Consider the following 15,879-nt stretch of genomic DNA (forward strand, 5'->3'; position numbering starts at 1 on the left):
GAGGGGAGCAATGGGCTCATAATATAGGACTCAAAGGAGTCCACAGTATTTTTTTCTATCAGCTACTAGCTATGTAGCTGAATTTTATTGTTGCCATTTGGTGTCTTCTTCCTTTGCTCTTGGCTTGAGATATCTGAGATGACTCATGTGAGATAAGCAGCTTTGAAAGAAAATTCTTTTACGTTGCTCTGTTGGGCATTGTGAGTAAACCTGTTTTTAAAGGGTGGATACGGTTTATCTCCCTATATGTCGAGCAAAGGGAAAAAGTAAGCTAATGGATTCTATCATTAACCTACAGTATATCGATCTTTAAAAAAGCATGTTCTCATGAGAGATCCACTCCAATATTAAAAACTTTTATGGTAAGGATAAGGTGAAATACATTATTTCTGAAATAAATGTAAACACACATGTTACCAAGGCTAATACCTTTCTTAAATAGGTGACTGTTGTATTGCGATCTGCGGAGGAGTCAGTTGTATAATTGAACCTCGCATCTATGTTGCTCTTAGTAAAGCAAAGATGATTTCTCCGGAAGGGACAAGTAAACCATTTTCCAACAAAGCTGATGGATACGGAAGAGGAGAAGGGTGTGGTGTTGTTATCTTAAAACCTTTGAAAGAGGTATGAATATTTTACATTTTAATAAATCACAATAGTAATTGTATTGACAGTTTAATCTTGTGGTAACTACAGAAAAGATATTCCTTAGAATAAACTCAGTGTTCTGTGGAGCAAATTTGACACCCAATAGTGCACCCTGTGTGAAGGCAAATAGTAGTTATGCCGCAACTTCTGGAGGCATAGCACAAAGTAAACCAAACAGCTTTTGATTTTATCACTTGGCCCTTCCTGTGTTGGATAACCGGTATAGCTAAAAGTAACAGCATGACAGATACTTTAATTTTAAATACATACCCAAAAGAGTACTATTGAATTTGACACAGGGAAAGATGCAAAATTATCTAACCAGTGTCAGCACTAAAGCCAGCTATTGTCTGACATAACTAAATTAGAACTCATAGATATAATGAAAATCATAAAATGATTTTTCACCTAAAGTTAAAGGATAAGTGCACCTTTCTCATGGTTTTTATACATATATCTATTTTCTTGGATAATTTCTGCCTTGATTATGTCGTTGATATGTCTGCTTTTAGAGCTTTAAGTTCAGAGCTCAGTGGGTGTTTCCAAGAAAGTAGCTCTGCCTTCTTTACCTCCCTTCGTCCCAAAAAAATGTAAGGAGGGACAACAGTGGCGTGTAGTGCTCTGAAAATAGCAATACATTTAATCCCAACCAATTTCCCTAGGGCTCCAACACAATAAGAGTGTACCCTGAGTGCCACGTCACAATATTGATCCCCTTTAGAGCCCCTCAGACAGTATGATGCCCCTCACAGAGTATATTGTCCAATAGTGCCTCCACTCACAAAATGAATGCCTCCATAGTACCTCCTCACACAATTTGATGCCTTCTTAGTACTTCCCTTTACAGTATGATGCCCCCTTTAGTATCTTCTCTCACAGTATGATGCCCTTTTAGTGCCGCCCCTCACAGTATGATGCCCCTTTAGTACCTTCTCTTACAATATGATGGCCCCTTTAAGTGCCTCCTCTCACAGTATGATGCCTTCTTTAGTGTCTCCTCTCACAGTATGATACCTCCTTAATGCCTCCTCCACACTATGATGCCCCTCCTGAGGACACAGATACAGTTGAGAGGAGGGGTCTGGACAGTTGGCTACCACGGTCCACCAGTTGAGTAACCCTGCTCTAGTCTGTGTTTCCTCATGTAAAAATGCAAATCAGAAGACTCCACAGGGTATATAACGCACTGTGCAAATAACACTGTCCTGTACTGAATATCAAGACCTCTACAGTGCTAAGATGTCAGTAAACAAGACCAAAAGTGCAGATGAAGGAGGCATTGCATGAGGTGGTGGTAGACTGTTATACGTTTAATTTGAAGACTAAGGAAACATTTGCACAGATTTTTTTTTGTTTGAATGCAAACATAAAGGCTATGGACACCTTTGTAAAAAAAAACAAAAAACAAAAAAAACTTTTACACTAATTTATTTTGTGGAAAAAAATCATTTCTCCAATTGGTTGTTTATTTTTCTTTTTTAAATTTTGTTCTACAGCTGCATGTGCTTCCTACGCACAGCAGGATGCTCTCTGTGAATTTACAGAGAATCCATCATCTGACGAATTGTCTGTAACTCTCTCCCTCCCCCACCGTTCAGGATGGCCAGCGGTCCTAACTCCCACCCTCCACCCTCTCCCCCTCAACAGGATGGCTGAGCAATGCAGAGTGTCAGCTGTAACATGAAGATGACACTTTAATTTAAACGGTCGCCATAACCCGTTCCATGCCATGGCCCTTAGGGACCACTGTATGGAAGGGGCAAACTATTGGGCCGCTTCTCTGCTGTGGCAGCAGCCCGATGCTTGAAGAGTTACCAGAGGGAGGGAGCTCCCTCTCCCATTGGCCGCTGTGCTGCTGTGGCAGAATCCCGATGGGGACACTTTGCACCGCTCGGACATTCTGTTGAGGGGGAGAGTGTGGAGGGCAGGAGGGAGGACCGCTGGACATCCTGAATGGGGGGAGGGAGAGAGAGACAGTGTGCTGTATGGAAGGGGCTAACCATCGGGCCATGCTCTTTTGAGGCAGGGGCCTGATGTTTAAAGGGTTACCAGAGGGAGGGAGCTCCCTTCCGCCCTCCCTCCATCCTCACGATAGCACTGATGTTGACCGTTTAACCCCTTCCATGCCACAGTCCTTAGGGACCGTTTTATGGAAAGGGGCTAACCATCGGGCCGCTTCTCTGACATGGCAGCGGCCCAATGCTTGAAGGGTTAGTAGAGGGAGGGAGCTTCCTCCCCATTTGGGACAAAGTGCTGCTGTGGCAGCGTCCTGATGGTTACCATGGCAACCGGATGCCATAGTATATCTGACTATACATTGTACTGCAGTGTATTGTAGAGCCATCAGACCCACTAGATCTTCAAGAACCAAGTGGGTCTGGGTAAAAAAAATTGTGAAAAAGGTAAAAAAGAAAATCAAACTTTTTCCTATATCCACAAATATAATTGGTTAAAAATAAAAAAAACACTAAACATGTTTGGTATCGCCACGTCCATAACGACTTGATCCATAAAAAGTGAACGCCCAAAAAATGAAAAAAATAAATAAATACTATAATAGAATTGCAATTTTGCCCACCTCACTCAAAATTATATAAAAAGTGATCATAAAATTCATATGTACCAAAAATTAGTACCAATCAAAACATAACCTCATCCAACAAAAAAATGAGCCCCTATATAAGACAATCACCCCCCAAAAAAATATGGCTTTCAGAAAATGGAGACAAAAATTTTTTTTTGTCAAAAATTCTTTTATTGTGTAAAACAGAAATAAAATAAAAAAAATTGACATATTAGGTGTCGCCGTGTCTGTAACAATCTACTCTATAAAAATATCATGTGATAAAACCCGTCTGGTGAACACTGTAAAGAAAAAAAATGAAAACTGTGTAAAAAGGCCATTTTTATCACCTTACATCACAAAAAGTGTAATACTAAGCGAGTATTATGTGCCTTAATATGGTACTAATAGAACTGTCATCTCATCCTGTGAAAAAAATGAGGCCCTACCTAAGACAATCGTCCAAAACAATAAAAAAAATATGACTTTGAGAAAATGAAGACACAAAAACATGATTTTTTTTTTCAAAAATGCTTTTATTGTGTTAAACCAAAATAAAATAAATACAATAGACATATTAGGTGTCGCCGTGTCTGTAACAACCTACTCTATAAATATATCACATGATCTAGCCTGTCAAGAAAAAATTGTAAAAAACAAAAAATAAAAACTGTGCCAGAACAGCCATTTTTTGGTTACCTTGCCTCACAAACATATATATACATGTGTGACAACAGTGATTTCCACAATAACCCACCCCCTTAACAGTGAACTCTACAGAGCTCTGTTCCCTTAAAATGTGACCTCCACAACACCCTGCCCCCTTAACAGTGACTTCTACAGCACCCTGCCCCTTAACACTGACCTCCGTAGCAGACCGTCCCCTAACTGTGACCTTCACTGTTCCCTGCCCCCTTAACAGAGACGTTCACAGCGCCCTCCCCTTTAACAGTGACCTCCACAGCATCCCGCCCCCTTAACAGTGACCTCCACAGCAGTCTGCCCCTTTAACAGTGACCTATCGTTATACAGTACATAAGATATACCTGCCGGTATCTACTTTTTATTTAATTTTTTTTCCTATATTTTATAGGCTATCGAAGATTCCAACAAAATCTGGGGTATAATATATAAAACTGCAATTAACCAAGATGGACGGTCGGTGTCACCAATCACCAAACCATCTCAATACCAACAAGAGAAATTAATGGAGCAAATTTATAAAACAATAGATCCATGTTCTGTGCAGTATGTTGAAGCTCATGGGACTGGAACACCAATTGGCGATCCAACAGAAGCGGCCAGCTTAGGAAACATCTTTGGGAAAATACGTCCTATTGGAAAGAAGCCTCTGAAGATTGGATCAGTTAAAGGGAACATTGGCCACACTGAATCTGCTGCTGGGGTTGCTGGGTTGATAAAAGTTCTTCTCATGATGCATCATGAAATTATTCCTCCATCTCTACATTATTCTAAAGAAAATGGCATAAAAATCATAGAGGAGTCGAATCTAGAGATTCCAACCAGGCCTGAAAAATGGCAAGAGGACATTAAATTTGGAAGAATGGCAGGAATAAATTGTTTTGGATTTGGAGGAACCAATGCACACGTTGTTGTTAAACAATATAAACAAAAAGATTCTCAATATCATTCAAAAAGACCAGTTGAACTTTTTATTTTGTCTGCAGCTTCCAGCGAATCACTTCACCTCTGTATTGAAGATACAAAACAAATGTTAAGCAAGTCAACATCCTTAACTCTGGAGAACTTGGTCTACACAGCATCTTGCAGAAGAAGTCATCTAAATTACAAATACAGAATAGGATTTCTGGCCTCTTCCTTAACTCAATTACAACAACAGCTTCAAATTATGAAAAAAGACACTGCCCAAGCTATATCCAGTCCCAATATTGTATTTGTGTTTTGTGGGAATGGACTGATTTATAAAGGGATGTGTAAGATGTTACTACAACTTGAGCCAGTGTTCAGAAAGAAATGTATAGAGATAGATGAGATCATCAGAGTATACACTCATCTTTCTGTGGTACAGTTGTTGGAACAAGAGTTTGATGAGTTCTTAAGGCCAGATGTGGCACAGTTGATGCTCTTTACAGTTCAAGTGTCTTTAGTGACTCTCCTGAAACATTGGGGGGTGAGGCCAGATGGTGTTCTAGGACACTCGGTTGGAGAAGTTGCGGCAGCACATTGTTCTGGACTTCTTTCGCTAGAAGATGCTGTCAAAGTAATTTATTACAGGAGCTCACTGCAATGCAAAGCTGTTGGAGGGAAAATGTTGGTTATTGGAAATATAACAGTCACTGAAATATCAAAATTAATTATGCCCCACAAGGGAAACATTTGCATTGCTGCTTATAACAGTCCTACCTCATGCACAGTTTCTGGAGATGGTGAGACAATAGACCAACTCAATAAAAAACTGTCAAAAGATTACAGTTCAAATAATATATTTCTACATGTACTTGATGTCCCTGCTGCATACCACAGCCACATGATGGATCCTATATTAAATGAGATAAAAGAGATGCTAAGGGATTTACAGGAACATGATCTTGAAGTTGATCTTTTTCAACAGTGACAGGAAAGCCTGCATCCAAAGGAGATTTCACCACTGGTGATTACTGGGGTAAAAATATTCGTGAGCCAGTTGCCTTTCAACAAGCCATAAAGCTTCAGCAAAAGATAAAGAACACACTCTTTTCATTGAAATAGGTCCTCGGAGAGCACTACAAAGAAACATAATTGAAACCTTAGGACCCAAAACAATAGTAGTACCTGCCTTACAGCCCAATAAAGAGTATGCTACTATCTTTTCCATGCTGATTGCACTTTTTACACAAGGATACAATCCTGACTGGTGTAATGTATTTGAAGCATACTCAAGTCTTCTCCCTCAACAATTCCAAGATATCAATTTGATCACATCAAGCAAGATATTAAATTTGAAAAAATTAGACAGGGGAACCAAACAGCATCTAGTCCCAACCACCCATTAATTCGTAGCTTGAGTGAAGATTTCACTGACTTCCAATGTATAGTGTCTAAAACCATTACACCCTATGTCTATCAACATACAAACTGGGGTTCTGCCCTCATTCCAGGTGCATTCTATGTAGAACTTGGATTGGCAGCTGCAGCTATCAGTTTAAAACCTAAACTACCTTTAAGCTCTTTAGAAATCAGTGTAACATTTTCCAACCCTTGTGTTCTTCACCAAGACTCTGTTGACCTGAAAATCAAGTTACATAAAGAAGGCAAAGTAACTAATTTTGAAGTTCTAACATCACATGTTTTTGCAAGTGGGCAAATCCAAAAACATAACTCTATAGTAAATTTCAGTCAAAAGAATCTCAGCTGAACAGATATTCAATAGATGTACCTCTGTTTTTAAAATTGAAAGGATCTATGAGCAGCTCTCCATATTTGGATTTGAATATGGGAAAGCTTACAAACATCTGGGTGATGTTCATTATGGAAATGATCTCAAAGAAGGGATTGCCAGAATGAAAGTAAGTGAAGAAGTCAGAGAAACAATGTATGAGTACCACATCCATCCAGCCATTTTAGACTGCTTTCTTCAAATGGGAGTTTGTGTGGGATCAAGAACAAAAGACTCAGCTATTTTCCCATCATCCATAGAAAGTTTAACGATTCTACAGCCTCTTCAAGAAGAAATGATGATCTACATGAAAACAATAAAAACAACAGAGAAGTACATTGAGTTCTGTGGATGTTTTGTGGATAAAACTGGTTCCATTTTAGTAGAAATAAAAAGTGCTAAGTTGTCATTATTAAAACAAACAGAGAACAAACAAGTGAAAACTTTTTACCAAGTTGAATGGACACAATGTTCACAACCCAGTCATATACCAGAACACGAGCCAAAAATGTTGATTTTTTCTGACACTCTTGGAATAGGTGAAAAATTATCAACGTACATGCGGAATGAACCTAGCTATGTTATGTTCAACAGCTGGGATTCAGATTTTCAGGCACAAAAGCTTCTCAATAGTGACTGCACTGATGTTGTGTTTATGTGGGGAATCCAAAGAGTATCTGAAGACATTCCAAACAACCTTACACAATATCTAGCAAAATGCTGTGACAGTCTATAGACAGATGATTTTAGCAGTGAGTAAAAAATCCCCTAAGCCTTCTATCCGTACAGTGACATTCAGAACAGTAGACAGCTACAGTAGATAATATTAACCCTGGATTTGCTTTTGTCGGAATGACAAGAGCTTGTCTCTTTGAAATACCTGACCTATTATTTCAGCTGATTGACATTAGCTCCACAAGTCCCCAAGATGTTAAGGCACTAGCCCAGGTTATTCTTAATCATAACCCAAAGGACCATCCTGAGATCTGGATTAATGATGGTTCTATTTATACCAATGAAATAATTTTCACTGACACTGAAAGGAAAACAAGGCAAATAGATTCTTTACAGAAATCTGATAATTTCACCCTTTACACTTCAGAGCCTTATACGGTAACTAACATTTCTGCTGAACAGTCTAATCACAAATTATCTGAGCGTCAAAGCAAAGACTTGAAGATTTGTGTTGATCAAATTTGCATCCACACAGATGATTATTTTCCTATTAGCCTTTCAAGCTGGAAATATGGGAATGCTTTGTACTGGAACTCTTTGACCAGTGATAAGCATAAGATTGTTGCTCTGGATTTTGCCGGTGTTGTGACTGAAATTGGCAAAGGTGTTAAGAAAATCCAAGTTGGTGATCGAGTTGCCACATGTTATCCAATAACAGCAACCTCTAATGTCACTCTTCCAGAAAATGTTTGCTACTTAGTCAAAAAAGCTCTAGTGATAAAAAACGCTCCTTGCATCTCATTCTTTGTCTTAGCCTGGGAAATTCTGCACAATCAACTACCAAGTGCAAAAAATAAGCCTAAACTTGCCATTCTAACATCTGATATAAAGTCAGTCTTATGCAGAGTTTTGTCCAAGACAGCAAAACAGAGTGGATGGGAAACTGTAATATCTGTTGGGAGTAGGGTGTTTGATAAGCAGTGCACTTCAATGGTTGTTCTTCCTACAGTAGGAGATGTCTCTAGAGAGGTTCTTGATGCATTACCACTCCTCAAAGATGTGGTTTTTCTATCTGATCATAAAAATGTTAAAAACTGGCAAATTCTTAATCTTAGCAGCAACCAAAAGATTCATGTCCATTTGCTTGCTATTTCTGACATTTTCCAGAAGGCATATTTACAACAGCATGCAAAATATCTGCATAAGTGGCTTTATTCCATTACTTCAGAAAACGCCATTATTATTCCAAAACAGTTGATACAACCATCATGTAGTGAATCTGACTTTTACAGTGGAGAAACCAGCTACTTTACTACCCAGTCCTTACCTGTAATTGAGCTAGACAACAGTACTGTCTCATTGATACCAATGTCAGCACCCAATCCAATGCTCTTCAAAAATAACGCTGTTTACATTGTCACAGGTGGTCTGACTGGTCTTGGATTTGAAACTGTGAAATTTATTGGGAATAATGGTGGTGGCCACATAGTAATTCTATCTAGAAGAAAACCAGCACCTGAAATAGAACAACAGTTAACTAAAGTTCAGAATCATAAGCAAAGAACCAAGATAATCAGTGTACCATGTGATATTTCCTGTTACCAAAGCATAAAAAAAGCCATTGATTTCATAAAAACAATATTTCCAAATATCCCGGTGAGAGGTGTCTTCCACAGTGCTGTTGTTTATAATGATAAGATTCTGCAGAATCTAAACTTGTCCCTATTTGAGAAAGTTCTTAGCCCAAAAGTCGATGGAGTTGTGAATCTTCACCTTGCAACATTAAACATGAAACTGGACTATTTTGTTTGCTACTCCTCTACTAGTTCATTTGTTGGAAATTCTGGACAAGCAAATTATGCTGCTGCCAACTCCTTTCTTGATATATTCTGCCAATATAGAAGGAATATGGGCCTCTGTGGCCAATCGATCAGTTGGGGTGGCCTCAATCTTGGAGTATTAATCAATCAGCCTTATGTGCATAAAATCTTAGAATCAAAAGGAATACTTCTCTTGAGTACTGTTGAAATTCACGAGCATCTTAAGACATGTCTTCAACTAAATAATTCAAGTCAAGCAATTGTCAAATTTAACTTTAAAACCATGTATGAAACCCAGATGTCACAAATTCCAGCACTGAAAAAGCGGTTCTACAGTGTGGTACTAGAAGAGATGAATAGTTGGGACCAAATATCCAAAGAAAACCAATCTTCCAATAGTAACAATGAAACATGTGAAGATTACATTTTGTTAGTAGTTACTGAACTCACAGGAGTCAGCCCAAACGACATCACTATGAGTACTCTTCTCAGTTCTCTGGGGATTGACTCAATGTTGGCTATGACATTACAAAGTCGTATCCTTAAAGAGAAGAACATGAGGATACCCCTGCTAAAACTACTGGATCCCAACACAACAATCTCAATGATGGTATCAGAGGTTAAAGAAACCACTGGTGATAAAAAAGAGATTGGTAGCGAGATTATAGAGGAAACTCTACTGTAAGAGGGAAACAATTTGGCAACAATGAGCAAAATGAATTGAATCACTTTTGCTTACAGCATTCATTACGCATTTATTGATATATAACAATACATCGTGATGTGATTTTTGGAATAAATAATTTTATCATGGCAAATTTCCTTTATAGTGTATGTCCTTGATTTTAAATCTGTACATACAGACTCAAAATTGAAAAACAGACTGCTCAATGTACTTGTCTTCCTTATTCCAGTCCCTTGGGGCTCCATAATTACATCTGGGGTCACATTCTGTCTATAGAGATGTTACTTTTATTCCTGCAAATGTCAGCTGATGTCATACTAGCTGACATCTTTTTTTTGAAAGATAGATCCTTTTCACAAGCTCTTCCCATTCCTTTCCTCATCCCTTCTGCCCCCTCTCCTCCACCATCTCCTAATATTATATTATTTTAGCTCTTTAACTCTTTGCCGCCTTTGTGTTTTTGTGTGCATGACATTTGCAGTACCCCAGACCTGGGGTATCTGCAATTTTAAATAATCCCAGAAAATTCACGGCAATTCCTTAACTAAAAACATGTAGTTTATTCACCAATAGCAATGTTTCAGTTCATACACTGGAACCTTTTTCAAGCAGTGATTGAAATTTTAAATAGTTATGTATTGTATAATGTTAAGTATTTTATTGCTTTGGCCATGATTACCAGTAAGAAAAAGTATGATTAGCAAAGGTTGGCAGGAACAGGGCTAACCACCTTGTTCCTCCCCTCTTGGTAGGAGTTGGATGGTTCCACTTCCTGCCAGGAGAGGGAGTTTATACGCATCAACTGAGAGGAGAAGAAGCACATGCCAGAGCTCCTGCTCTTGGAACCCAATACCATTCTCCTATGAGACCAGCAATACAGAGAGACCAGCAACATTCAGCTTCAAGAAAGTATCTATATAATAAGGCAGCAGAGTGATCAGCTAAGTGCAGCTTTACAGAAACAGCTGCAAGGTGAGGAACTACAGCACAGACAAGTACTACCACTAGGCCAGACAAAGCTCGTCAGAATCTTACAGTGGACACCTATATCCACAAGTCCCTGCAATTACAAATCTTTTGCCATCCAATCTGCCACTATACCTGCTCAATTGGTGTTAAATACTGCACTTTGAATTTGCTGCTGCTGGATATACCACAAGTTTTATTTTGCACTTTGTAAAAATTGACTTTTATATGTTTAATTCTGGCCTTATTCTTCAATACCATATTTCTACTGAACTGATCTCCAGGCAGCAATGGCCTGAGGGAGTATACAGTGACACAACATCTCATCAGTAGGGATGAGCGAACTCGAACTGTATAGTTCGGGTTCGTACCGAATTTTGGGGTGTCCGTGACACGGACCCGAACCCGGACATTTTCGTAAAAGTCCGGGTTCGGGTTCGGTGTTCGTCGCTTTCTTCGCGCTTTTGTGACGCTTTCTTGGCGCTTTTTGAAAGGCTGCAAAGCAGCCAATCAACAAGCGTCATACTACTTGCCCCAAGAGGCCATCACAGCCATGCCTACTATTGGCATGGCTGTGATTGGCCAGAGCACCATGTGACCCAGCCTCTATTTAAGCTGGAGTCACATAGCGCCGCCCGTCACTCTGCTCTGATTAGCGTAGGGAGAGGTTGCGGCTGCGACAGTAGGGCGAGATTAGGCAGATTAACTCCTCCAAAGGACTTGATTAACTGATCGATCTGCAGCTGTGGATCATTGAGCTGCTGATCCTCAATTGCTCACTGTTTTTAGGCTGCCCAGACCGTTTGTCAGTCACATTTTTCTGGGGTGATCGGCGGCCATTTTGTGTCTTGTGGTGCGCCAGCACAAGCTGCGACCAAGTGCATTTAACCCTCAATGGTGTGGTTGTTTTTTGGCTAAAGGCTACATCAGGGTGAAGCTGTCACACCAAGTGCATTTAACCAGCAATAGTCTGTTCATTTTTTGGCCATATACAAAATCAGGGGCAAGCTGCGCCTGTCACCAAGTGCATTTAACCCTCAATGGTGTGGTTGTTTTTTGGCTAAAGCCTACATCAGGGTGAAGCTGTCACACCAAGTGCATTTAACCAGCAATAGTCTGTTTATTTTTTGGCCATATACTACATCAGGGGCAAGCTGCGCCCGTCACCAAGTGCATTTAACCCTCAGTAGTGTGGTTGGTCAAGCTGTGACACCAAGTGCATTTAACCAGCAATAGTCTGTTCATTTTTTGGCCATATACTACATCAGGGGCAAGCTGCGCCCGTCACCAAGTGCATTTAACCAGCAATAGTGTGGTTATTTTTTGGCCATATCCCAGTCTAATTCTGTCACTAAACCCATACCTGTCACCCAGCGCCTAAATACTAGGCCTCAAATTTATATCCTGCTAAATCTCTCGTTACCGCTGTCCTGTTGTGGCTGGGAAAGTTATTTAGTGTCCGTCAAAGCACATTTTCTGTTCTGGGTTGAAATACAATTCCCAATTTAGCAATTTCATAATTTAGTGGTTTCTGCTATATCAGAGCTATTTGAAATCTATCCCTAAAAGGGTATATAATATTCAAGGTGCACATTGGGTCATTCAGAATAACTTCACACACACCCGCTACTGTGTATTTCCAAGTCTAATTCTGTCACTAAACCCATACCTGTCACCCAGCGCCTAAATACTAGGCCTCAAATTTATATCCTGCTAAATCTCTCGTTACCGCTGTCCTGTTGTGGCTGGGAAAGTTATTTAGTGTCCGTCAAAGCACATTTTCTGTTCTGGGTTGAAATACAATTCCCAATTTAGCAATTTCATAATTTAGTGGTTTCTGCTATATCAGAGCTATTTGAAATCTATCCCTAAAAGGGTATATAATATTCAAGGTGCACATTGGGTCATTCAGAATAACTTCACACACCCCCGCTACTGTGTATTTCCAAGTCTAATTCTGTCACTAAACCCATACCTGTCACCCAGCGCCTAAATACTAGGCCTCAAATTTATATCCTGCTAAATCTCTCGTTACCGCTGTCCTGTTGTGGCTGGGAAAGTTATTTAGTGTCCGTCAAAGCACATTTTTTGTTCTGGGTTGAAATACAATTCCCAATTTAGCAATTTCATAATTTAGTGGTTTCTGCTATATCAGAGCTATTTGAAATCTATCCCTAAAAGGGTAGATCATATTGAAGGTGCACATAGGGTCATTCAGAATAACTTCACACACCCGCTACTGTGCATTTCCAAGTCTAATTCTGTCACTAAACCCATACCTGTCACCCAGCGCCTAAATACTAGGCCTCAAATTTATATCCCGCTAAATCTCTCGTTACCGCTGTCCTGTTGTGGCTGGGAAAGTTATTTAGTGTCCGTCAAAGCACATTTTTTGTTCTGGGTTGAAATACAATTCCCAATTTAGCAATTTCATAATTTAGTGGTTTCTGCTATATCAGAGCTATTTGAAATCTATCCCTAAAAGGGTATATAATATTCAAGGTGCACATAGGGTCATTCAGAATAACTTCACACACACACGCTACTGTGCATATCCCAGTCTAATTCTGTCACTAAATCCATACCGGTCACCCAGCGCCTAAATACTAGGCCTCAAATTTATATCCCGCTAAATCTCTCGTTACCGCTGTCCTATTGTGGCTGGGAAAGTTATTTAGTGTCCGTCAAAGCACATTTTTTGTTCTGGGTTGAAATACAATTCCCAATTTAGCAATTTAAAAATTTAGTGGTTTCTGCTGTATCAGAGCTATTTGAAATCTATCCCTAAAAGGGTAGATCATATTGAAGGTGCACATAGGGTCATTCAGAATAACTTCACACACCCGCTACTGTGCATTTCCAAATCTAATTCTGTCACTAAACCCATACCTGTCACCCAGCGCCTAAATACTAGGCCTCAAATTTATATCCCGCTAAATCTCTCGTTACCGCTGTCCTGTTGTGGCTGGGAAAGTTATTTAGTGTCCGTCAAAGCACATTTTTTGTTCTGGGTTGAAATACAATTCCCAATTTAGCAATTTCATAATTTAGTGGTTTCTGCTATATCAGAGCTATTTGAAATCTATCCCTAAAAGGGTATATAATATTCAAGGTGCACATAGGGTCATTCAGAATAACTTCACACACACGCTTCTGTGCATTTCCAAGTCTAATTCTGTCACTAAATCCATACCGGTCACCCAGCGCCTAAATACTAGGCCTCAAATTTATATCCCGCGGGGTGGCACCCAACGCAGCTCGGGTCCATCACTGGTGCGTGGCTGGGGGGAAAGGCAGGACGATGACGATACGCCTCCCACAGAGGACAGCTTGTCCTTACCCCTGGGCAGCCTGGCACACATGAGCGACTACATGCTGCAGTGCCTGCGCAACGACAGCAGAGTTGCCCACATTTTAACCTGTGCGGACTACTGGGTTGCCACCCTGCTGGATCCACGCTACAAAGACAATGTGCCCACCTTACTTCCTGCACTGGAGCGTGATAGGAAGATGCGCGAGTACAAGCGCACGTTGGTAGACGCGCTACTGAGAGCATTCCCAAATGTCACAGGGGAACAAGTGGAAGCCCAAGGCCAAGGCAGAGGAGGAGCAAGAGGTCGCCAAGGCAGCTGTGTCACGGCCAGCTCCTCTGAGGGCAGGGTTAGCATGGCAGAGATGTGGAAAACTTTTGTCAACACGCCACAGCTAACTGCACCACCACCTGATACGCAACGTGTTAGCAGGAGGCAACATTTCACTAACATGGTGGAACAGTACGTGTGCACACCCCTCCACGTACTGACTGATGGTTCGGCCCCATTCAACTTCTGGGTCTCTAAATTGTCCACGTGGCCAGAGCTAGCCTTTTATGCCTTGGAGGTGCTGGCCTGCCCGGCAGCCAGCGTTTTGTCTGAACGTGTATTCAGCACGGCAGGGGGCGTCATTACAGACAAACGCAGCCGCCTGTCTACAGCCAATGTGGACAAGCTGACGTTCATAAAAATGAACCAGGCATGGATCCCACAGGACCTGTCCGTCCCTTGTCCAGATTAGACATTAACTACCTCCCCATAACCATATATTATTGGACTCCAGGGCACTTCCTCATTCAATCCTATTTTTATTTTCATTTTACCATTATATTGCGAGGCTACCCAAAGTTGAATGAACCTCTCCTCTGCCTGTGTGCTAGGCCTAAATATATGCCAATGGACTGTTGCAGTGGTGGCTGACATGAAGCCTGATTCTCTGCTATGACATGCAGACTAATTCTCTGCTGACATGAAGCCAGATTGTCTGTTACGGGACCTCTCTCCTCTGCCTGGGTGCTGGGCCTAAATTTATGACAATGGACTGTTGCAGTGGTGGCTGACGTGAAGCCTGATTCTCTGCTGACATGAAGCCAGATCCTCTGTTACGGGACCTCTCTCCTCTGCCTGGGTGCTGGGCCTAAATTTATGAAAATGGACTGTTGCAGTGGTGGCTGACGTGAAGCCTCATTCTCTGCTATGACATGCAGACTGATTCTCTGCTGACATGAAGCCAGATTCTCTGTTACGGGACCTCCCTCCTCTGCCTGGGTGCTGGGCCTAAATATATGCCAATGGACTGTTGCAGTGGTGGCTGACGTGAAGCCTCATTCTCTGCTATGACATGCAGACTAATTCTCTGCTGACATGAAGACAGATTCTCTGTTACGGGACCTCTCTCCTCTGCCTGTGTGTGTGCTGGGCCTAAATATATGCCAATGGACTGTTGCAGTGGTGGCTGACGTGAAGCCTCATTCTCTGCTATGACATGCAGACTAATTCTCTGCTGACATGAAGACAGATTCTCTGTTACGGGACCTCTCTCCTCTGCCTGTGTGTGTGCTGGGCCTAAATATATGCCAATGGACTGTTGCAGTGGTGGCTGACGTGAAGCCTCATTCTCTGCTATGACATGCAGACTAATTCTCTGCTGACATGAAGCCAGATTCTCTGTTACGGGACCTCCCTCCTCTGCCTGGGTGCTGGGCCTAAATATATGCCAATGGACTGTTGCAGTGGTGGCTGACGTGAAGCCTGATTCTCTACTATGACATGCAGACTGATTCTCTGCTGACATGAAGCCAGATTCTGTGTTA

The 15,879-nt window shown here is 41.0% G+C and overlaps 1 protein-coding gene across 1 annotated transcript in view; it reads left to right on the plus strand.

Moving 5' to 3' along the window:
- LOC122939508 (highly reducing polyketide synthase PKS6-like) overlaps nucleotides 1-9,788 on the plus strand; it is a 149,290-nt gene extending 139,502 nt beyond the window's left edge. The window contains 8 exon segments of the mRNA XM_044295575.1: nucleotides 443-624; nucleotides 4,305-5,790; nucleotides 5,793-5,897; nucleotides 5,900-6,108; nucleotides 6,111-6,572; nucleotides 6,574-7,281; nucleotides 7,382-7,420; nucleotides 7,422-9,788. Of these exon segments, the coding sequence (XP_044151510.1) occupies nucleotides 443-624; nucleotides 4,305-5,790; nucleotides 5,793-5,897; nucleotides 5,900-6,108; nucleotides 6,111-6,572; nucleotides 6,574-7,281; nucleotides 7,382-7,420; nucleotides 7,422-9,788 (5,558 nt within the window).
- The last annotated feature ends 6,091 nt before the right edge of the window (nucleotides 9,789-15,879 follow it).

The sequence above is a fragment of the Bufo gargarizans genome, chromosome 5 (genome assembly GCF_014858855.1).
Source record: "Bufo gargarizans isolate SCDJY-AF-19 chromosome 5, ASM1485885v1, whole genome shotgun sequence".
Classification (NCBI taxonomy): domain Eukaryota; kingdom Metazoa; phylum Chordata; class Amphibia; order Anura; family Bufonidae; genus Bufo; species Bufo gargarizans.